The sequence below is a fragment of the Fusarium odoratissimum genome (genome assembly GCF_000260195.1).
Source record: "Fusarium odoratissimum NRRL 54006 unplaced genomic scaffold supercont1.6, whole genome shotgun sequence".
In the NCBI taxonomy this organism is placed as follows: Eukaryota; Fungi; Ascomycota; class Sordariomycetes; order Hypocreales; family Nectriaceae; genus Fusarium; species Fusarium odoratissimum.
Window position 1 is genome coordinate 1,285,550 of NW_022158692.1, and position 20,095 is coordinate 1,305,644.

Below are 20,095 nucleotides of genomic sequence, written 5' to 3' on the forward strand. Positions count from 1 at the left end.
CGGATGAAGATGGAAAGTTGAGGGTGCGGTAGAATCTTTTGCTGTGAACGTATGTTTGTGGTAAACAAATGGTGAAGTGGTAGGTACCTCTTCCTTGTGTAGACTCTTAGGCAACCGATCTCGGCCAGTGCTAACACTGTCAGGGGGCACTGATTCCATTGATCAAAGCACAGGCTGCCATGAACATCCATTGGCTAACTGAACTTAACTTACAGTACTATTCAAACATTTTAATCATTAATGACCAGACGCCCAGCCCCTATCACAATCGTCTAATGCTCGCTGACCGAACCTCATGTAATGTACACTTGCCCATGGGAGGAGAGATGTCCGTTACAATCCATATGCTACCAAACTCCTAATCTCGCCCATATCATATACAACGGGGAATCCCTTCTCTTCCCGTACTTCATCCTCCAGCTCGCCTCTCTTCGTTCATTTTTTTCGTCGGTGCCGTGTGCCCACTAAGGCACGATTATAACGAGTCGATCAATTGACGACAACGGTGAATAGGTGTATCATAATGGTATTACAGAGTAAGCTCGTCAGAGACCGCAGGAGCGGGCTCTGGGATAGGGAAGAAAGATCGTCGCACAATCTTGAAAGCAATTAGCAGCTGAACAGAGTATGAAACATGGAGTAGCACTTACAGCCCAAGCACCAGCGACGGAAGCCACAATACCACCAGAGATGGCCATGGGTCGAAGTCCACGGGTGCTCTTGAAGAGCATACCACTCAGCGCACCAGCGAGGACAGTGTTTCCGGCATCATGCTTTCCGCGGACAGATCCAATCAATGAGTTGATGCAGTTGTAGATAATAGCGACGACACCCAGCGAGTTACCGAGGAAAGGTCCTCGTCGAGTAACCGAGTTGAGAACAGCGTTCAATCGCAGCTTGGGAGGCTGACCGGCCGACCTTCTGAGACCCTCCTGCAGACCCCAAGCACCTCCAATTCCCAGACCAGCAAGGTATGTGATTCCGGTACCGTAGCACAAGTCGTCTGTGAAGCCTCGCGAGGGCAGGACTGATTGGCCACCAGGCAACTCGGACAGGGCTGAATCCTCGAGGGAAATATATTCAAGTGTATCTCTGTTGAGGCCGGCGAGGGGATGTAATTGCGAGGGGTCGGCAAAGGCAGAGCTCTGAAGAAAAGACTCGACGCCCTGACCTTCCGTGGGGTCGTAGGCGTAATGCGCGGGTTCTTGTGTCGTGGGTTGTTGGTGCGACTGAGACTGCGACTGTTGCTGCTGGTGGGCGGGCTTATTGCCGCTGGTGAAAGCGTTCCAGAGAGAAGACATTATGGGCGATGGCGAGCGAGGAGACGAGGAGAGGGTGGGCGAGATGTAGATTTGGGTGGATTAATCGGCCTTGACAAGAGTCGCACGTCAATGAGAGTCTTGTCCGAATCTCGGGCAAATCTGAAGGCTTCCTCCGGTTTAGATTTTTTTTTGGCTCCACTTCTGCCCGTTCGCCCATCAAGATTCCTCCAGATTCTCTCTGTCACGTGCTGTCACGGCCTTGAAACCCGAAGGTTACTGACGACGGGGAGACATTACAACGAGGTAAAATGTTTAGTGATGTTTATCGATGAGGTATTCTCTATCGGTGTTACTGTAGACATCTGTCTATAAACCTGTGCGCCGTCGTGACGCACTGCAACATAATCCGAGACAATACAACGACTTGCTATACTCGAAAATCTGGTTGACGCAAATTTGGTACGAGCAAATAGCAACGCTGTGCTCAGAGTTTGCATGTCACGACTCTATAAATATGCAGTCTAGCCTGTATCATGAGAAATCGTGCGGTGCGTTGAATTGCACTGCAAATTTGCCTGCTCGTAGCCACTGAAAAGTTTGCAGCAAACTTTTGGTTGTCCAGCCGCTTTCTGAGTATCTCGAGACAACAAATTCTGCAGTCATGATCACCAGCGGAGAACGGCGATTACGGTGTTTCTCTCAGCAGGCACTGGAATTTTCCGCACAGGAGATGCACGAGCGGTACGGCTTCATTCTGAGGCTAGCTCAACGAGTAGGCAGTCCGCACGCGCACGCGCAGTCTACGAGCTTACGATATTGAAGACTTAGGAATTCGATGGTATGTCGAGATCACCCCACAGTCAAGAACCTCTGATGACGTTCATGGCTGTTTAGGAAGAGCGATCACGTTGCTATAGGAGGCCGGGAACGGAAAACCAGATATCGACAAATCTGACTCTCAGCAAGCCGCTTTCGCGGAGCCGCCATTAAGTAAAAATTCACATGACGGTGAAGTTCTACCGAACTGATGTGAAGAGAAAAGAGAAAAAAGAAAAGGGAATGGATTGGGGGAGAGAGGATATTTATACTGCCAACTTTTCTTGAGTGATCACGCTAACCCGAACGTGGCCGAAGTATCGGTGCGTGCCACTGCTGGCACTGCAGGGATTTTTGTCCGAGGGGTTACATAAAATTTCAGAGGGTGGAGCTTCAAATGGACTCTTTTGGCGGGTCGAAAACCTTTTATTTGGCTGTATCGTGGGCTTTAGAGTTCTCTATCAACTCTTGGGTTTAGTATCACCGATATACCCAGTAAACGCCAAAGCAAATCTCGGCTTCTCACATGAGATCCCTTTTCAATGGTCAACCGGGAAGGTCAAGCAATCCACTGCATATCTACGGATGCAAAACTACGTAATGCCAATAATAATGCTGTCGAACAGCAGGACTGAGACTCCTGTACAATTGACAGCATCGTGCCCTCAGGGAGCAAGGAAATATCTAACCCTAAACTTAGATACCAAAAATAAGTCTATAAAGACTTCCTAAATCTATACTAAATTTACTTCTCTCTTGATACTAAATTTACCTAGGTATTTATATCACTTTAAAAAAGAGGTCCTAAGTTTTCTTGTCTCCCCTTGCTTGCTCGCAGAGACCCTCTTGTGCGCAAGGAACCAAATCACCAAAACGTCTCAACTCTTTTGTTCCTCATCATTCGGAATACATAACTACACGTCGCTGAAACCGCTGGAGTATGATCGATGTTGAGGTTGCACATGAAAGCGAATGCCACGGAAACCCAGCTTCATCGACTAGACTCTATGAACCAGCGCATGATTGGCCTTCGTCCAACCAATAAGCGAGCCTCACACTATAACAAGACAAAAAGCCATCAGGATTCCCTGACCAAGCCAAATTCTAAGGAAAATTATGGGTTGTGTAAGGCATTAATGATTCTGAAAACTTCTCACACGAGTCTACAGGGTAGTCCGGGACCTCAACGATATTGGTCACCCAAAAAAAAAACAGTTCAAAGGAGTAGCAGCTTGCTGTTAACACTGATCCGTAGAACTTATGAGCAATAAAATGATAGACTATGTGTTCCTTGAGGACCTACTAATGGTGAGAACCCAATATGATTTGTGAGAATACCATCACCAAAGCGGCAATGAAGAGGCAGAGTCGCCAAGAGAAGTAAGTAGACCATATTAATCTCGTGTAACGAGTGGTGCGGATATCCGATGTTGCTCATGTGCCATTGAACTGTCATTGAACCATTTTGTGAGAATGATATCTTGGTAAAGGATGTTGGGTTGATCTACAAATACTGAAAGTTAAATATCTATACGGCTTATGTAGACAAATTAGAAGGAACGGTAAAGGAACGCGGAGCAGTCTCTAAGTCCGATGATAATAATGTTTTTGACTTTTCATCGCTACTTGCCGATATTTCCCCTCGCCCTCAAACTCCATTAGGAAAAGGAGTTCGTTTTGTGTTGAGATACTGGCGACTTTATGAATGCAAAGTAGACTTATATCTTCATGTTATGAGCAAACCTAACCCCTGAGAGGTGAATCGATCTAAAATCTGAATAAACTTCGCATGTTCCCAACTCCATCATGATAGCAACCCAATCCTGATGCTGATTTTTATTTTTGATTCCTTTTCCTTGTCCTTTTCCTTTTCCTTTTTCTTTTCTCTCTTCTCATCCAACAGTAAACGCCTGCCATTGTTCGATCCTATATGTGCCCCAACCAGTCAGGGGAGATATGAGAACAAATGAAAATAAAAAGCAAAACAAAAAACTGTCATATCAGGCGCGAGCCTTTCAAAAGTTAGAATTTAGATCATGGATGGTAGACAGAGTCGCCTCTCTGGAGTAGAGGACGCTGGTCCCAGTTGTCCTCGTTGAGACTCTCATCGTCATCGTACTCATCTTCCTCGGTGACGTTGTCGTTGATTCGTCGACGAGTGGGCGTAGCAGTGCTCTCTGGCTTGCTGTACATGAAGTACTGAGCAAAGACACCCAAGTCGAGGAACAGAGTAACGAGACTGCCAGCGAGCCAGCTCAGGTTGACGAGGATGTATTTGCCGTAAATATGACGGGCCTCACCAGGGCGGCATTCATCGTGCTTGCACTTAGGTTCGTAGGCGAAGATGGACAAGACATAAGTGATGTTTCCGAGACATGCAAAAAGGAAGAAGAGCATGCTCAGTCCGTCGGTCGTCTTGCGCCTCCAGTTCAGGATGAGCTGAGGGAGACGAGAAGCGATGTATGCGACGGTGCAGAGATATCCAAAGATCTGACCCGAAAGACTGAAGTGAAGGCTATCCTCGCCTCCAGCATTATTGTCGCCATGCTTGTCGCCAGTAGAAGTCTTCTGACCCAAGAACCAGCCAACGACACCAGCTGCGATGACCATCAAGACGACGATGGTGTTCCAGACCACAGTCTGAAGGATAGTAGGGGTTTGAGGAGTAGCATCTTCGGCGATGTGAGGAACAGCCGGTGACAGGCCAGACCAGTCTGAGCCGCGGCGCTCCTCATGACGATCGTGAGCGATCAGACCAGTGCGCTCGTTGGGTTCACCAGGGGCCGGGGTGTTCGGCTTCGCAGCAGGGGTCGGGGCATCGCGCCATGTAAAACCACGATAGTAGAAGCACTGGCCCAGGAGGACGATATCAGCGATCGTGTAATAGATGGCGAGGATGATCTATAGAAGCAATTGTCTTAGTTTTCGGTCCTCAAAACGGGTTGATGAATGCTGAGCGTGAAGCGTACCATGGTCGGTAGAACGCCCTGAAGGACGGCACCCAGAATGTTGAAAACATCGCCGAGGAGCCAGACAATGATGAATTGGATCGAGAGGGCATCGGCACTGCTGCGCTGGAAATTTTGAATGATTTGAGGAGAGAACACGACAACTATTTATTTGCGATTAGTGTTGTTCCGAGGCTGAGACCAGTCATAGCGACATACCCCAGCAGGCAATAGAAATAGAACTTTGGAGAATTTAGTATGTGACGTCTTTAAAGAATGTCAGAATTAGAGACATACCCGCAAATGCCCGAGATCGCCTCAACGTCAAGGTTCAGATTCGCAGTTGGCGGAGTCATGATGGAGGTTGAGCCCTGGGCGAAAGGTGGCAGAGTGCAGCGCTGACCCCAGCTCGTAGCGATACCGTTTGGGTGATCGATATAAATCGAATCGTGATATTATCGCATTCGTTAAAATGAAGAAAAATCGATTCGTTAGGGAGTAATCGCTGATGGTGATAGTCTGGGCGTCGCGAGGCAAAAAATCACAGGGAGAGACAAAAGGGTCGTGGCATGAAGAATGAAGAATGAGATTGACAGACTTTTTTTCGGTCAATGATTGCGAAGCCAGGCATGGTCCCGTGCCCCCCCCCCCCAGAACAAGACGTCACTGTATCAAAGCAAGATTAGGAATGGATTGCGGGGGAGATGCGCTAGAATGCCCTGAGCTGAGCTTGGCTTATGCTAGGATACTTCCGGGGTCCGACCTCGGCACAGCGAGGAAGTTAAGCTGTAGATCAAGTTCGGGTTCGTGAACAGCCAATGCCAGCTGAACTATGAGAACGCCATGTAAATATAACCAATTGAAGTGGTTCAATATAGTCAGGGGCTGTTCTGAATGCAAGATCGTGGATCGCAGATATTGCTTCGTCTATCTGATAATGTACAAATGAGGTCATGATCACAGTGATGAAACACCAAAAAAATATGATATCCATGGACCCAATGAATCTCAATGAGATCCTCTCTCTGCAGGCCAATCATGACAAGCCCTGACTCATCAGAACTCCATCCCGCTGGGTACATGGCCGCATTCGCCGCAATATTGTGCAAATCGCCCGCGAGTTTCTCACCGCTAGCCCCAGAATGAACAGGAAACAGAACGGAGACCTCGGACTTGAAGCCGATTAGTACTGCTCACTCATTGCCTCGCGTTGATCATAGAAAGTCTCCTCTTTGTGCCTGATAACCAAATCTCAACATCAACACTGGAAAGGAGTTGTCTCATATCCTGATTATAAATCCAGCAGAAGAAATCTAGGCCCTCAATCTAGCATCAAGTGTCGACTATTTCTGACCCCACTATCTCCAACCTCATATCAAGAGCATTACAAATACAAATCCCAGCACCTTTGAAACAACAACACTCAATGTCAACAACCATTTCAGGTCCAGGGCTGCCCGAGATTGCAGCTCTTCAAACCGACGACTCAATGTTGACTCGCCGTTTTGGAAAAGAGGTTGTCAACTACTACGCTGGTGGCCGTATCAACAGATTCTCTTTTCTGCGTGCCGATACTGGCTTTCTTCGACAAGCCTACAACAGCCCTACAGCTAGATATTTGGCACTCCATGACTTGAACCCTCTGGTTGTTGACAAGAAGACTCCGGCTTATCTGACTTTTAAGGATGTCGAGCCTCTGATCGGACCGGACCATTTCACTCTCACTGAGGATGAAGCTATCCAGAGCTTCAACTCTGCTGAGACCAGACCCCTGGTTGTCTTCATTGGTATGCTAGAGGAGGGTAATGAGAAGGATTCCATCTCCTCTTCCGATCATGGAGACATTAAGGGCCACCCCTATTTTGCCATTGACATTACTCCCAAGGGAAACCACGCTGAGAAAGCTACCCAGTTCTTAGAGGAACAGGAGAAGAAAGGACTGTCTCTGGATAAGAACCCTCGAGCCATGAACCAGTCACCTGAGGCTGGTAAGTTGTGCCTGAAACCGATTCGATCTTCAACTAACTTTTGCAGCCGCTCTTTATGCGCAGGCTAGATCTATCATTGACTGGAACACACGAAGTCCCTTTTGTGCCGGCTGCGGGCTACCCAATCTCTCAGTTCACGCTGGTTATAAGCGCGTCTGCCCTCCCGCCGATAAGAAAGGCGGAGCTTCTAGTGAGCTTCGAGGTGACTGCCCCACCCGTCACGGCGTCTCAAACATCTGTTTCCCTAGAACGGATCCCACGATGATTGCCGCTGTTGTTTCCGCAGATGGAACGAAGATTCTCCTCGGCCGTCAGAAGCGTTGGCCCCCTCACTGGTACAGCACGCTTGCTGGCTTCCTTGAGCCTGGAGAGTCTATCGAGGAGTCGGTTCGGCGAGAGGTTTGGGAGGAGAGTGGTGTTCGTGTTGGACGCGTTGTTATTCACTCGAGTCAGCCGTGGCCTTATCCTTCCAGCTTGATGATTGGAGCCATAGCTCAGGCTCTGCCTGGTGATGGCGAGAAGATCTCTCTGAACGACAAGGAGTTGGAGGTGGCTAAGTGGTTCTCCATTGATGAAGCCCGCCAGGCTCTTAAGAATGGAACGAGCAGCCTTGGAGAGCCTGCTCCAGAAGGATACAAAGAGGGTGATTTGCGATTGCCTCCTCCTCAGGCTATTGCCAATCGGCTGATTACTGCTGTTGTTGAAGGATATTTAACTGTGGCTCCCAAGATGTGATGAATTATTGATAGACTATCTACCAAGTGTTAGGAAGACGAATCATAGAAGCGTTGATTATGGTGACAACCAATGCTCAACTTGAATGGCAACTTACCCATTTGGTGAGATGTATTCTACGTGTTCACATGATGGTATGAGAAAATAATTGCCAATGTCAGCTGTTCAGTCCATTTCTGGGGTTTGGTCTGGAGTGCTGCCACTGACCAGGAACAATTGGTAGTGTTCTGGCTCTGGCTCTGGCTCTGACACAGCGGCCAACTCCGTCCTCAACTTCCATTGCTAGCTTCACCTTTCTCCTACTTTCACACTCTCTCATCCAATACTTTCTTCCCCTCCTGCATATCATTTCACCACAGAAGAAGAAGAAGAAGAAGAAGAAGAAGAAGAAGAAGAAGAAGAAGAAGAAGAGGAAATACAGCACATCCTTGCTCATAGGTTGCTTTCTATCTTATAAAGAGAAGCCTTTGGCGTCTTGAGGTAGCTGGCCATTTCATCATCCTTCCTACGTGCCCACCATTCATCTTCTCCTCACGCGGCACCGCCTCGATTTTTCATAACATCATCGCGTCCATCATCTCTTCAACCCTCTTCTTTACCTCTCAATATTCTTGGCCATCTTGGATCATCATCAGAGATATCTTCAGGCTATTCTCCTCCATATCTTCCTCCATCTGGTCCGCCTTTGACGATACAGCCATGCCCGGAACCGCCCAATCGCCACTAAGTGCGCGGACAGCGCAGCGAATTCACGAGCAAGTGACTCGTGAGGTCTTTCGACTCGCGGCCGTGATCCCGACAACCACATGGAATGCTTCAAGGCTTGCATAAAGACTATCGAGAACACCAAAGTCATCGAGACAACTGACTACGCTATTTGGGAGAGCCAGGTAAGTGAACATATCTAGTTCTCGCAAGGAATAACATACTGATAATTCTGAGGAGCCAATCGCAAGTCCTCTGAAAGAATTCTCCAACACCAACCGAACCACCAAGAGCGGCAATTTGTACACGCTCTCAGCAACGACCGTCGTGGCTATTGCCGCTACTCTGAACCTGAAGCACGTCATCGTCAACTCTAATGTCAATAACAAACACGTCGTCAACGCTGTCTCCCCGAGTGCTGTGTGGGCTTACCTTGGTATTGCCATCAATGCATGGCCTCAGACTGGTGAGTGTCAGTTCTTCGTTAAGAAGTCTGGCGAAGATTCAAAGTCTTCAACAGTTGGAAAGATCGCCCGGGGAAAGTTTGCAGTCACAACCAATATATTCGGAGACACCACCACCCCTCTGATGCTTCTAACCATAGCGAACGGCTGGGTTAAGTCAGCACCGGGTGCCCCTTGTTTGAAGAAGAGGACTGTCGACGCGCCGCAGATCATCCACCGCCGTCAATCATTAAGCGAGGGCAAGGAAATACTTGAGAAACTAGGAAACCGAAAGTTCAAGCAAAACGATCCAGCTCTCATCAGAGAGGTAAAGGCATGGCTATCGGAGCCCATCATCCTTGTGCTTCCAGAGGAGGCGAAGAACCGACTATGTTACTAGTGCAGCCAAGTCGCGAAATCATGGTTGCCAATCATCAAGGACGCAGACACGGACCTATCAGTCTGGAAATATATGGGCAAGACCGGTGCCACTCTTGCGTCCCTGGTTTCCGATGAAATTGACTGGATTCAACTGGCTCAACAGGTCAATGATGCAGAATCAACTGCAGCTGTAAAGAAGCTGGTTGAACTGTCAGACAAGGTCCGTGAGATGCAAAATTCTCAGCAGAACTATCTGCAGGAGGCAACACCCAATCTGATAGAACTTCGAACGGCTCTCCTGGAGTAGCCCGGTTGCCAGTCGTTCCAGCAAGTTTTTGGACCTGCTTGGGATGAATGTCTCCTCAGCCAAGAAGCTGAAGGCACAAAGAACATTATTGTTGGCGCTCTTCAACGCCTCTTCGACACAATTGCCTATGTCTTTCCTCGAACACACCATATGTAAGGTGCTTTCCTTGATATGGTTTCCAAAATGGACGTTGCTGTCATGTCTTCCCTCGACCTTGATCTGGTCAGAGCCAAAGATCGTCACCAGAAGAGGCTCAACATCAACGACGATCTCTCCTACCGCAACGAAATCATGGCTAACGTGGCCGAAGCTATCTCCAGACTCGAGCGTAGATCAGCATCGCAGGAGCGACTTCTTCGTTCAAAGCTCTGCTCGATCTTTGACGCAGCTGATGCGCTGATCCTGAAGGAGAACCTTCCGCGGGAGATTAGCATCGTGATCTCGACCAAAGCCAATGACGAATAAGTTTGCTATTTCTGTATGACATTCTCGGTACTGAGTTTTACTTACGAATTTGCGAGTTCGGGCTTACTAAACTTGGACTATAATTTTGTAGAGGCACTAACTCGGGCAACTTTAGGAGTAAATCTACGAAAAGGACGACATGGATACAAATCGTATGGGAGATAATGTGGAATAGTACAGTCAGTGTAAAAGCAAAACACTATTGTGTCGGAACAAGAAGAAATGGCTAAGTACCTAGACATCTTGTTGATAGTGTCGAGCAGGAACAATTTTGGCTAAGAGTAAATCTTGCCGTGCTCATTGCTTGGGCTGTCTAGGACACCATTGAAATATAGGTTGGGGAACAAGTCTTGCCTTATCTGCGTGATTGAGCAGTAATTTTCTGTTACTCCTTTAACGAATAGATCCCTTACAGAATAAGGAAGGCTCTGCTGAATCACCTCGCAAGTAAGAAAATAGATCACTTCGGCTCTTATGTTTATCACTGTGATTGTGCTCTGGTGTTTGAAGAGATTGCATGCGTATTGTATATGTGCAGATAATGCTCAGGAACGCTAACCGCCTTGCTTTTCTCGCTGGTATAAAACTCAAAATATTACATGATCATATATATGTACAATTCTTTCACTCATCCAGTAGTGTGGGTATCCGTAATCATATCAACTCCATCCTTCGTACATGCTTAGAAAAAGCTTCGGAGAACCTTCTTGGGAGCATCGGCCCAGACGAAAGGCTCCTTGGGCTCCTCCTCCTCCAACCAAACAGCGCCACTGGCCAGATCCATCTCTGCGGGGCGGACATACATCTGCCACTTGCGTGTGCAGACCTTGTAACCAAGGTAGAGAAGGGTAACAGAGAAGAAGGCGAGGTAGGAACTGAAGAAGGCCTCAGCGGTGGGAGAGGCGCCGGAGGCAGGGAAGAGAGCAGTGTAGAAAGAGGCGATGAGGGCGAGGATGTTGAGACCGAGACCGAGGTAAGATCCAGCAACGCCGAAGGGGGTCTTGTAGGGAATGAGGCCGAGGTTGATGCCCTGAGCCTTCATACCGGCACGCATGCGGATGTGGGCGAGGCAGATAGAGCCCCAGACGAAGAGGAAGCCAAGACCAGTGAGGGCCAAGAGCCAGCCGAAGATCTCCATGCCCTGAGGAGCAGCGCCAATGTAGGCAAGGAGACCAAAGGCGATCTGGAGGATAACACAGTAGAGAGGGCGGCCCTTGGAGTCAATGTACTTGAAGAAGTTGGGGGCCATGTTGCGCTCAGCCATAGCCTGGATGGTTCGGGTAGAACCGAAAGTGCAGGAGTTGGCAACGGAGAGAACAGCAACAGTGATGACAGCGTTCATGATGCTTGGAAGGACCTTGATACCGGCATCCTGGATAGCAAGAACGAAGGGAGAGGCCTTGGTATTGGCACCGCTGGCGCCCATCAGGCGAGGGTCGTTGGCGGGGAGGATGAGACCGACGATGAACAGGTTGAGAATGTAGAAGATAGCAATTCGCCAGAAGACCTGCTTGCTAGCCATGGGGATAGACTTGCGGGGGTTGGCAGACTCAGCAGCAGCCAGACCGACCATCTCAGTACCACCGAAGGAGAAAGCAGCGACGACGAAGACAGCGCAGAAACCCTTGAAGCTGGTGAAAGCACCAGGATCGCGCCAGTACTTGACACCGATGTAGCCCTGGTCGCCAACGCCACCGCAGTTGATGACAATACCGAGGATGATGAAACCAACACAGGCGCAGATCTTGATGATAGAGAGAACAAACTCAACTTCACCGTAACCTCGAACACCGAAGATCTGAATGCCCATGAGGACAACAAGGAAGACAGAGACCCAGACAGCCATGTTGATATCTTCTCTCCAGAACCTGATGGTGATGGAAGCCGCGATAAGTTCGAAAGGCAGGACAGTCAACCAAGCGAGAGCGTATTGCCAACCCATGGCGAAACCCCATGAAGGATCGACGAAGCGGACGATGTATGTGAAGAAGGCACCGTTGACGGGGTAGAGGACAGCCATCTCAGCGAGGGCCAAGCATGTGCAGAGAAGCATGATACCGATGATGAGATAGCCGATGAGGAGAGCAGCAGGGCCACCCTTCTGGAGGGCACCACCTGAACCGACGAAGAGACCAGCACCGATAGCGCCACCTAGACATGTTAGTTATGAGTTGAGGAATAGAGGAGGAGTGAAGTCATACCGATGGCAATCATCTGCATGTGTCGGTTCTTGAGATCTTGCTTGAGGTCACCGTTCTTGACCTCGCCAGTCTCGACATCTCGTGTCTCAGAGACATCGAGAACGGCCTCCTTGCCGTAATCGGTGGGAGGAGTAGAAGCCATGGCTACTAGTTGTGGTGGTGGTGAGAGGAGAGAGAAGTGTATGAGAGAGTGAGAGTGAGAGAGTGAGAGTGAGAGTGAGAGAAAGGGGAGTGAGTGTCGAGAGTGATGCTCTTGGTTCTTGTATCCCCGGAATGAGGGAGAGGGCCTCAGTATTTGTACTCGTTTTGATCGACGATGTTGCACAATATACCGAGACTATGGAACTGCTCTCCATGCCGTTCTAGATTTGGTGGCGCTGGGGTCTGTCAGATGCGAGTTGGAGTTGGAGATGGCAAGGATGGGTCAAGGGGGGGGGGTAGTCTAACGTTAGTCTTAATGTTAGCGTGTTGGTTGAACTTGGAGGAAATGGTGTGCAGAACGGGCAGTCTAGCCTGTCTTGTTTTGCCCCAAAGAGTTTATCTTTGAGGCTAATCATTGGGCTCATGAAGCCATTGGCTCTTCAACTCCAAGCTACGGTATCATGGTGGGTACAGGATTTTCATGTCCACCTTGGAGCTCGGAGCACAGCAGCCTAAAGGTCACACTGCAGTAGTGGCCTGGCCCCCCCCTTATCTGGTTCCCGTCTTGGTTCTGCTTGTCTATCTCTCGGCGAGCGCGAGAGGGCTCCGTAGCCGAGAATCGTGTCGACTTTGACCGGGCCGGTTCTGGGCTGGAATTATCTTGGCTCGTGCTGGTAAAGACATGGCAACGGTTGATACGGCGCTTAACTCGCTTGTCGTTTGACGTTAATCTAGATAGCGTATCTGATAAACGAGTCAGCATGGTCAGCAATCAATCAATTTGAGTTGTTTCTTACGATTCCCTCCCTCAGGATAAGGTTATTCACCAATACTACCCAAAATGTGTCAGACCCTTGTCATGCTGCAATCCTTTGGAATTAACTCACATTGGGTTTGTTGCATCGTATGTATGTACCCTTGCCGACGCCCTATTACGAGTCAACCTCTCGGCAGTTTTCCGTTGACTTTCATGGGCAGTTGATTACCGGTAAACGCGCTCCTAACGCGGAGTCAATGACCATTTCAACGCCACGTCCGTAACGCTTGTTCAGTGGCCCCGTAAGCACTTTCAGCTTCTTTCGGAAGGTCGACATCATGACCAATGGCCCTTGTCCCTCTTCGGAAATCCCCTGGTGGTAGTAATAAACTGATGACTTATGTCGTATTACAAGACACATACTATCATTGTGAACCAAATGTTCGGGTCGGGCCCATTGCTGCCCAGACCTTGGGTTCTGCAGACAAGACTTGGTTTGGTGTGCTGCAGAACTTGGCGATGCGATGCCAATAGATCGCCAAGCACCTTGGAGTCTTCAGCGGCAGAGAGCAAAGCAAAGCAAAACTTGGAGATGCCTTGGCTTGCTTTGGCTCTCCCCCACATGCTCCAGGGCACCCTCACGCGGCCACGTCTCGTTCGAAGAGGGTGGCAAAGCTCGAACTAGTCCTCAAGCTAGAAGACTTCCAGACTACCCTCCTCTTGCAGTTAACATGCTCCTGGTTGGCCATGAATGGCCCCCAGCTTCGGTGGTATCAATGAATCTGGAACTGTACCCATGTCCCAACAGCCCTAGGACCAACTAGCAATTTGGAGACTCCTTCCCCTCTCCCGCTGGCTCTCAGCTGCTGACCGCCAGCCAGGGAAAACCGCTATCTCTTAGCTGGCCTTATCGAATTTTTCTCCCTCATACCATCGGTATCTCCTTGATTGGGCCGCTCATATCAATCGTGGCTTGAAATCTCCTCACGCTGGAATTTCCCCTCATGAAAAAAATGACAATTCAAGACAAGCTAGCGATGAGGCTCAACTTGCTCAAGAGTCTCGTTACGTTATGTCTTCTTGGCTTTCTGGGGGAAATGGATACGATGCAATGGTCGCCACGAGGCCTCCACAGATCCAGACTCATAATCTGGGGATTCTCCAGACTCTCGAGTCTAGACACTCAACATGTTGATTCCATTACGAAATCGTTTCCGCAGCATCTTGATCTTGTTTCTGGGGTAGAGTCGAGCGAGGTTTGAGGGTAATCTCAGTCTTCCTGGTTCGCTCGGGGAGATCCATAATACTAACGACTCCAATTATTAGCCTCTCAACCCTAACTTGTTCAAGAAGGTGTTGACACATAAGATGCGGAGAAAATGCTCAATGTTTCCACTGCGGAACCGTCAGCAGAATCCAGACCTCTCGCTTCCCCACAGCATGTTTGGCAGGGGTAAGCTTTAGTATTACAGGCTTCCCTCGTGTGGAAATTCCACGTGAAGCGATCACATAACATTTGCTGTCCTCAAATGCTTCCATCATCGTCAAGGAATGGTTTGCCCGGTGGCGCTCCTAGTATCCATGCTAACCCCAGGAAACGAGTCGTACCACTAGATGAGTTCTTGTGCCGGCTCTGGCCATTTCAATGCCCACAATGGTATGATTGAGAAGTCGATATTGGTTGGTTTGTTCTGTCTATTTCGTAATGCATTACCTGGAGATTGCCATGTGAGTGAACTCCACTCCGTCCATTTTCGGTGTTGGGAGCCATTCAACATTCCCTCTCTCATACCGCGAAAGCCATACAGCGTCCCCGTTAACAGCCTCCAATGCCTCCCGCACTACAACGTTTCGTTCCAAAACTTCCGAGAGTAAGTCAAGAATGTCATCAAACATTTCTTCGTCAACCTGAACATGAGATACGAGAGCTGTCAGTAGCTCAACCGTACCCTCCCACACTCGCGCTGGTGACGCAAATTTGCCTAAGCTACCTGAAGATGGTGCGACTATTTGCGTTAAAGGCTTGCCGCTTAGACTATCACCATGTCTCAGGGGTATCAACACTCGGCTATCGTCGCTTTCTTTCCCCCACGTAGTGCCAGCTTCCCCATGGGGTCTGACCCAGCTCGGTGAAGCGGAAGCTTGCTGTTTAACCTTTCGGCACCAATCTCGAAGCCATTCAGCCCAGTCAGTCTTGAACCGAGAGCTAAGGAAGTCCCCCGCAGCAGCGCAGAGCCCAGCAAGCGCGCGGCATGCCTCGACCGCGATATAAGCTTCTGGGTCATGCAGCCTGTCGATCACTACTGGCCAGATCGCGTTAACGAGGGGCAAAAATGCATCTTCATCGGGAGCCAAAGCAGTGGATGCTGTTGCCAGGAGCTCAAGTAAGGATCTTCGTAGTGTCGGTGTCGGGGAGGTGAGGTAATGTTGCGTGAGGTTTGCCACTCTCAGCAGAAGCTGGTACGTTGGTGAGTTTGGTGGTTTTTCTGGTTCCGGTGGAGGATCAGCTGCCTCGTTGCTATCATTCTCGTTCTTTTCTTTCTTCCACGGAATCTTTGGGTGGCCTTTCACTTCTTCTTCTGTTTCCGTCTCATCGAGTGCTGCCCGCTGCCTTCGCTTTTCCAAAGTATCCAAGAGTTCGGAGAGCCCAGGTTCTTTCTTGTGGACTTTTCGATGGTCTGGTTTTGACCTCGCCTGATGTTCCAGCAACAACATATCCGAGCGAACGCCCTGATTCACAACCTCCTTGAGCACGACAAACAGATTCTCGACAAATACTGGATATCCGTGGAAGTTATCTAAAGCCCCGAAGATAGAGTCGATAACATCGTCTAGGTAGGGAACCAGTCGAGGGCCTGCAAGTCGGACCATCATGGTCAAGACGTTGATCGAGGCAGGCGATATGTCCAGGCTGTTCAGCCTCAACGAAACCGAGTTCACCATGTAGTCCACATTCTGGATGATAAGCTCTGAAACGTTGGCATATCCGCATGAGGCTGCTATACTGTTCAATGTGACAATAGCATGCTTTTGCAGATTGGGGTTGTTGGAGCCTAAGAACGTTGCGATGGGAAACAAAATATCGATCAGTTCGGGGCGAAATGACTCTCCGGCTCGCTGTGCTGTGTAGGCAGTTGCTTCTAGGGCTAGAGCTTCTAGCCGCCAGTCGATAGATTCCACATCTGTGTGCCGGTCGAGAATCTGCACCGATGTTGTGTAAAGCTCATTGAATATGGTGTCGATATCCTGGGAGGGATCGGTTACTGATGACAAGTTCAAGAACATCTCTGCTTCAGCAGATGATCTATGGCTCGCTTTGATAAGTTCAAAGCAAAGCCAAAAAGTAGCGACTTGGCTGGCTGAGTTATCAGAGTCCTGAACTTGCTCCAACATAGTACCAGCAAATCTTGCTTGCTGAGACGATGACCCAAGAAAGGTAATGAGTGATGCCATCTCATGACGGATATCCTTTTGCGATTCGGAGGGCAGCAAGACGGGCTGGTATTGGACATCCCCTTGCTCTGCCGATGCTTCCCCACTGTCTATCAGTCGAACGTCCATGTTCTCATTAGTTTCCGAGGTTCTTGATGCTTGCATTAGAGATATAATACTATCTCGGAGCATAATCGACATAGATTCGTCCAGCGTCGATGATTGTATCTGTAAGTCTTTGATGAGCTCAAAACCCTTCAAGACATTTCGTATTGTGTCTCGCTTAACATCTTCATCCGCAGATTGCATCAGCCGTGAAAGACTAGACATCCAGTTATATGTCGTCGTTTTGACAATTTCACCGAGTTCAGGATAGATGTTGACAAGATCTTGTAAACTAGTCTGTGTCAGGGACATCTTGTTCTCAGTCTCCCCAAGCATCATGGCTGTCTCGACAAGTATGTTTGCACAGTTGGACAACGTGTTGTGGCATTCATCCAGGATGGTCACGCAAAGCTTGTTGAGGGCATTCCTCACCTCAGCAGATTCATGAGAACGCAGTTTCATAATCGTTGAGAGGGCTCTCTTAACTTGCATAGTGCTTGCCTTGAGCCAAGCTGGAGATAGGATTTTGTTATCCTCGGCCCCTTCTTGATCAGTTTCGGTTTTTGTCAAGATCGACCGCGTCCGTAGATCAGCCAATACACTTGTCAGTACCAGGCTCACTGTCTCGAGACATTTGGCAAGAACAGCGCTCTTGTATCGGTTAGGTGAAGATGTGACTTTGGCGAGTAGGGAAACGGTGCCAGGCAGGAAACTAGCCAATGCAGCAGGTTCTTTCACAGTATGGTACACTGCTTGCAGGGCACGCAGTGCTTCCTGTTGAATCTGAGGCGTTGCACCGTCTACCACTCCATTCAACATGATAGTTACGCCGTGCCCAAGAGCCGGTATTGACTCTGCCTCCGAAAGCCCTGATGAAGCTGCGGCCGATAAACCAGCTGTGTTGAAGAGCGCTGTCAGCCCACGAAAAGCTTCCAGCACTGTCTCCTCAGCGACAGGGCGTGCTGGGGTTGAGCCAGGTGTTCCATCGATAATGAAAGTCAGAAGACTCAGAATCTGTCGCACAAGCTCCGCAGAAAGCTTTGTCTTCCAGCCGTGCGTGATGAGAATTGTAAGCGTCTTGATGCAGTTCTCGATCAAGGGCATGGGATATTGATCCATCTGGCGAAAGATGTGATGAAGAGGGAAGAACACATATTCAGATAACTTCTCATCCAGTACTAGCGGGTTCCGTCTGATTTGTTCATTGAGGAGCTCCAAAAGTCGACCTGTCTGCTCACCAAGCTCTCGAGAAGAAGCTCGTCCGTCGGCCTCACGGATCGCCAACTGACTTATCTTAACGCAACATGGTTTAAGCTAATTCGAGTCAGTATTTTCTTTGGGGCTTGAGAATGATCACTTACTCTTTGGAAGAACTCGGTCCTCTCCTTACTACTGGCTGTTGATTCCATGGTTGATGAAGCAAAGCGCTTCTGCTTGTCTATTCATGCATGCTCTCCACAGCCGAGCCAATAATTTAACGAACACGAACGCGAGTACGTAAGGGCAGTAGGATGCAGCGTACAGGTTTGGTTGAAGGGTAATGAATATAGCTTACACCGGAAATGTAAAGCGATGAAATGATCCTGGTTTGGCGGTTTTATCAGAAGAACAAAATTGGAGTACGGAGGGGTCCGTTGTCAGTGAAAGAGTGGTTTCGCTAAATGAGACCGTGTAAGAATATCACCCTGACACAGTGACAGAAATCGCCAGAATTTAGCAGAAACTCTATATTTCTTAACATCTCAATAGCTATTTAATGTATGCTTGTAGCGTGTATAGTATCTTGTTTGTTTTCAAATTCTTGCGCTCCTGATACTTTACCTCTTAATTAATCACTTCTCTACTGGTGAGTCTATTCTGCCCCTCTCATGATGCAACTCTCACACTGTGGAGTACGCCCACCCACTATCAACTTCTCAGGAATCTGATGCCTGCAACAACCATCAGGAAGCTTATACTAAACACAAAATCACAATAGATTCTCTTTGCGACCTGAGCCTTCTTAGTGATCTCCGAGTAAGTGTGCAATGATATGATCCCAGTAAGAGCCAAGGAAATAAGCTTATATATACCTCAACAGTCCTCCAGTAAAGCTCCCCTCTCTTTCTTCTGAGGGACAAATACCACGACATCTTCTATCATCGCAACAATTCTCTGCATCAGCTGCCAAAATGTCCCCTTCAGGCCCTTTCCAAGTCACTGTCCATCCCTTTGAGTCCAAGTGTCGAAGCTCGGCCGCCTATGAAATTGGTCTCACTTCAGCTCCTAATGCCATTGTCTTCATCGGTGGGCTTACAGATGGACCTCACACTATTCCTTATACCCGGCTTCTAGCCCAGCGCCTGGAGGAAGTAAAGGAGTTGGGCTTCTCCGTTATCGAATTCCGCATGAGAAGCTCTTTCTCGGGTTTTGGCACTTCGAGCCTCTCCAACGATGTTGAAGACATTTCTGCTTTGGTCAAGTATCTACGAGGAATTGGCAAGGAAAAGATCGTCCTATTTGGTTCCTCAACTGGCTGTCAGGTAATCTATTCCCTTGTCGCCACGTTTTATATCTCTTCTGACCAATTGCAGGACTGCATCGAGTATGCCAATTATGCCAAGCACAACAACGAACCTGTCGATGGCTTCGTTATGCAAGGTCCGGTATCGGATCGTGAGACACTGGATTTGATCTTCCCGGATCCTCAGCCGAGTCTTGATCTCGCCGCAAAGATGATTTCTGAGGGCAAAGGCGGTGATTGTATGCCTTTTGACATGATTCCTGCCGTTCTGGGAGCTCCCATTTCGGCATATCGGTTCCAGTCTCTGGCGAGCAAAGGGTGCGTTCAACGGTTTCCAGCTATGAGGATGATATGAACTAACTGATGAACAGCGGCGACGATGATTACTTTTCATCAGACCTACCCGATGATGTCATTGAAAGGAATTGGTCTCGGTTCAATAAGCCAGTGCTAGTTCTCCATTCTGCTGAGGACGAGTTCGTCCCAGAGCGCATCGACCAGGCTGCGAGCAACAAGAAGTATAAGGCGTTGAACCCGGCTGTCAGTCGGTTATCGGGGCTGATTCCTGGCGCAAGCCATACCGTTGATCAACCCCAAGCGCAGGAGTGGCTTTCCAAGACGGTAATCGAGTGGTTGAAAACCGAAGTTACTTCTCGTGCTGATTGAGATTGCTTGTCAAGATGTGTTGGCAATCACGCGAACAAGAGAGAACATATTGAAGACTAAGAGTTGCACAAGCAATTGACGTGCTTGTGATCTATAAACATGATACATAGAAAGCATCAGGTATAGCTATTAGTCGCACAAACAACCAAAATGATAATCAAACTCTGTGCTCCAGGGTAAGACGACCTTGGCTGGGAAGTGATCTCACCTAAAGTCCGTAGACTATCTCCATTTGCGATC

At 48.8% G+C, this 20,095-nt stretch overlaps 8 protein-coding genes across 11 annotated transcripts; 4 read left to right on the plus strand and 4 right to left on the minus strand.

Annotated features, from left to right (window-relative positions):
• Positions 1 to 529: 529 nt before the first annotated feature.
• On the minus strand, positions 530 to 1,301 carry FOIG_05091 (uncharacterized protein; the record flags this gene model as incomplete). Its single annotated transcript, XM_031203503.1, has 2 exons — positions 530 to 598; positions 651 to 1,301. 2 exons carry the CDS (start codon positions 1,299 to 1,301, stop codon positions 530 to 532), a joined length of 720 nt encoding a protein of 239 aa, XP_031067082.1.
• A 2,318-nt stretch (positions 1,302 to 3,619) lies between these two features.
• On the minus strand, positions 3,620 to 5,654 carry FOIG_05092 (uncharacterized protein). Of its 2 annotated transcripts, XM_031203504.1 has the most exons (4): positions 5,324 to 5,654; positions 5,246 to 5,268; positions 5,048 to 5,190; positions 3,620 to 4,979 (listed from the first exon to the last, which is right to left on the minus strand). In XM_031203504.1, the coding sequence occupies exons 1-4, from the start codon at positions 5,380 to 5,382 to the stop codon at positions 4,113 to 4,115; spliced, it is 1,092 nt and encodes a 363-aa protein (XP_031067083.1). In that variant the 5' UTR covers positions 5,383 to 5,654; the 3' UTR covers positions 3,620 to 4,112. The 2 variants fall into 2 exon arrangements, with proteins under 2 accessions (XP_031067083.1, XP_031067084.1); XM_031203505.1 differs by having other exon boundaries at positions 5,048 to 5,268.
• A 411-nt stretch (positions 5,655 to 6,065) lies between these two features.
• On the plus strand, positions 6,066 to 7,934 carry FOIG_05093 (uncharacterized protein). The gene is made up of 2 exons (XM_031203506.1): positions 6,066 to 7,014; positions 7,061 to 7,934. The coding sequence occupies exons 1-2, from the start codon at positions 6,453 to 6,455 to the stop codon at positions 7,747 to 7,749; spliced, it is 1,251 nt and encodes a 416-aa protein (XP_031067085.1). The 5' UTR covers positions 6,066 to 6,452; the 3' UTR covers positions 7,750 to 7,934.
• Positions 7,935 to 8,555: 621 nt separating this feature from the next.
• On the plus strand, positions 8,556 to 9,297 carry FOIG_05094 (uncharacterized protein; the record flags this gene model as incomplete). Its single annotated transcript, XM_031203507.1, has 2 exons — positions 8,556 to 8,639; positions 8,692 to 9,297. 2 exons carry the CDS (start codon positions 8,556 to 8,558, stop codon positions 9,295 to 9,297), a joined length of 690 nt encoding a protein of 229 aa, XP_031067086.1.
• Positions 9,298 to 9,768: 471 nt separating this feature from the next.
• FOIG_05095 (uncharacterized protein) lies at positions 9,769 to 10,050 on the plus strand (the record flags this gene model as incomplete). The annotated part of the gene is made up of 1 exon (XM_031203508.1): positions 9,769 to 10,050. One exon carries the CDS (start codon positions 9,769 to 9,771, stop codon positions 10,048 to 10,050), a length of 282 nt encoding a protein of 93 aa, XP_031067087.1.
• A 492-nt stretch (positions 10,051 to 10,542) lies between these two features.
• On the minus strand, positions 10,543 to 12,393 carry FOIG_05096 (uncharacterized protein; the record flags this gene model as incomplete). Its single annotated transcript, XM_031203509.1, has 2 exons — positions 10,543 to 12,201; positions 12,252 to 12,393. 2 exons carry the CDS (start codon positions 12,391 to 12,393, stop codon positions 10,733 to 10,735), a joined length of 1,611 nt encoding a protein of 536 aa, XP_031067088.1. The 3' UTR covers positions 10,543 to 10,732.
• A 2,257-nt stretch (positions 12,394 to 14,650) lies between these two features.
• Positions 14,651 to 18,283, minus strand: FOIG_05097 (uncharacterized protein). The gene is made up of 2 exons (XM_031203510.1): positions 18,048 to 18,283; positions 14,651 to 18,000 (listed from the first exon to the last, which is right to left on the minus strand). Exons 1-2 carry the CDS (start codon positions 18,093 to 18,095, stop codon positions 14,860 to 14,862), a joined length of 3,189 nt encoding a protein of 1,062 aa, XP_031067089.1. The 5' UTR covers positions 18,096 to 18,283; the 3' UTR covers positions 14,651 to 14,859.
• A 171-nt stretch (positions 18,284 to 18,454) lies between these two features.
• Positions 18,455 to 20,052, plus strand: FOIG_05098 (uncharacterized protein). 3 transcript variants are annotated; one of them, XM_031203513.1, is made up of 5 exons: positions 18,455 to 18,532; positions 18,665 to 18,702; positions 18,767 to 19,208; positions 19,260 to 19,507; positions 19,561 to 20,032. In XM_031203513.1, the coding sequence occupies exons 3-5, from the start codon at positions 18,858 to 18,860 to the stop codon at positions 19,853 to 19,855; spliced, it is 894 nt and encodes a 297-aa protein (XP_031067092.1). In that variant the 5' UTR covers positions 18,455 to 18,532; positions 18,665 to 18,702; positions 18,767 to 18,857; the 3' UTR covers positions 19,856 to 20,032. The 3 variants fall into 3 exon arrangements, with proteins under 3 accessions (XP_031067092.1, XP_031067090.1, XP_031067091.1); XM_031203512.1 differs by having other exon boundaries at positions 18,510 to 18,532; positions 18,580 to 18,702; positions 19,561 to 20,052; XM_031203511.1 differs by having other exon boundaries at positions 18,469 to 18,532; positions 18,767 to 19,507; positions 19,561 to 20,052.
• Positions 20,053 to 20,095: the final 43 nt, after the last annotated feature.

Excerpts from the sequence above, each read along its gene's own strand:
- FOIG_05092 (XM_031203504.1), bottom strand. The coding sequence starts at position 5,382 with ATGACTCCGCCAACTGCGAATCTGAACCTTGACGTTGAGGCGATCTCG. Across the intron at positions 5,269-5,323 it reads GCGATCTCGGGCATTTGCGG|TTCTATTTCTATTGCCTGCT; the intron begins GTATGTCTCTAA and ends AATTCTCCAAAG. Across the intron at positions 4,980-5,047 it reads AGGGCGTTCTACCGACCATG|ATCATCCTCGCCATCTATTA; the intron begins GTACGCTTCACG and ends TTGCTTCTATAG.
- FOIG_05093 (XM_031203506.1), top strand. The coding sequence starts at position 6,453 with ATGTCAACAACCATTTCAGGTCCAGGGCTGCCCGAGATTGCAGCTCTT. Across the intron at positions 7,015-7,060 it reads GAACCAGTCACCTGAGGCTG|CCGCTCTTTATGCGCAGGCT; the intron begins GTAAGTTGTGCC and ends TAACTTTTGCAG.
- FOIG_05097 (XM_031203510.1), bottom strand. The coding sequence starts at position 18,095 with ATGGAATCAACAGCCAGTAGTAAGGAGAGGACCGAGTTCTTCCAAAGA. Across the intron at positions 18,001-18,047 it reads GGACCGAGTTCTTCCAAAGA|CTTAAACCATGTTGCGTTAA; the intron begins GTAAGTGATCAT and ends GACTCGAATTAG.
- FOIG_05098 (XM_031203511.1), top strand. The coding sequence starts at position 18,858 with ATGTCCCCTTCAGGCCCTTTCCAAGTCACTGTCCATCCCTTTGAGTCC. Across the intron at positions 19,508-19,560 it reads CAGTCTCTGGCGAGCAAAGG|CGGCGACGATGATTACTTTT; the intron begins GTGCGTTCAACG and ends ACTGATGAACAG.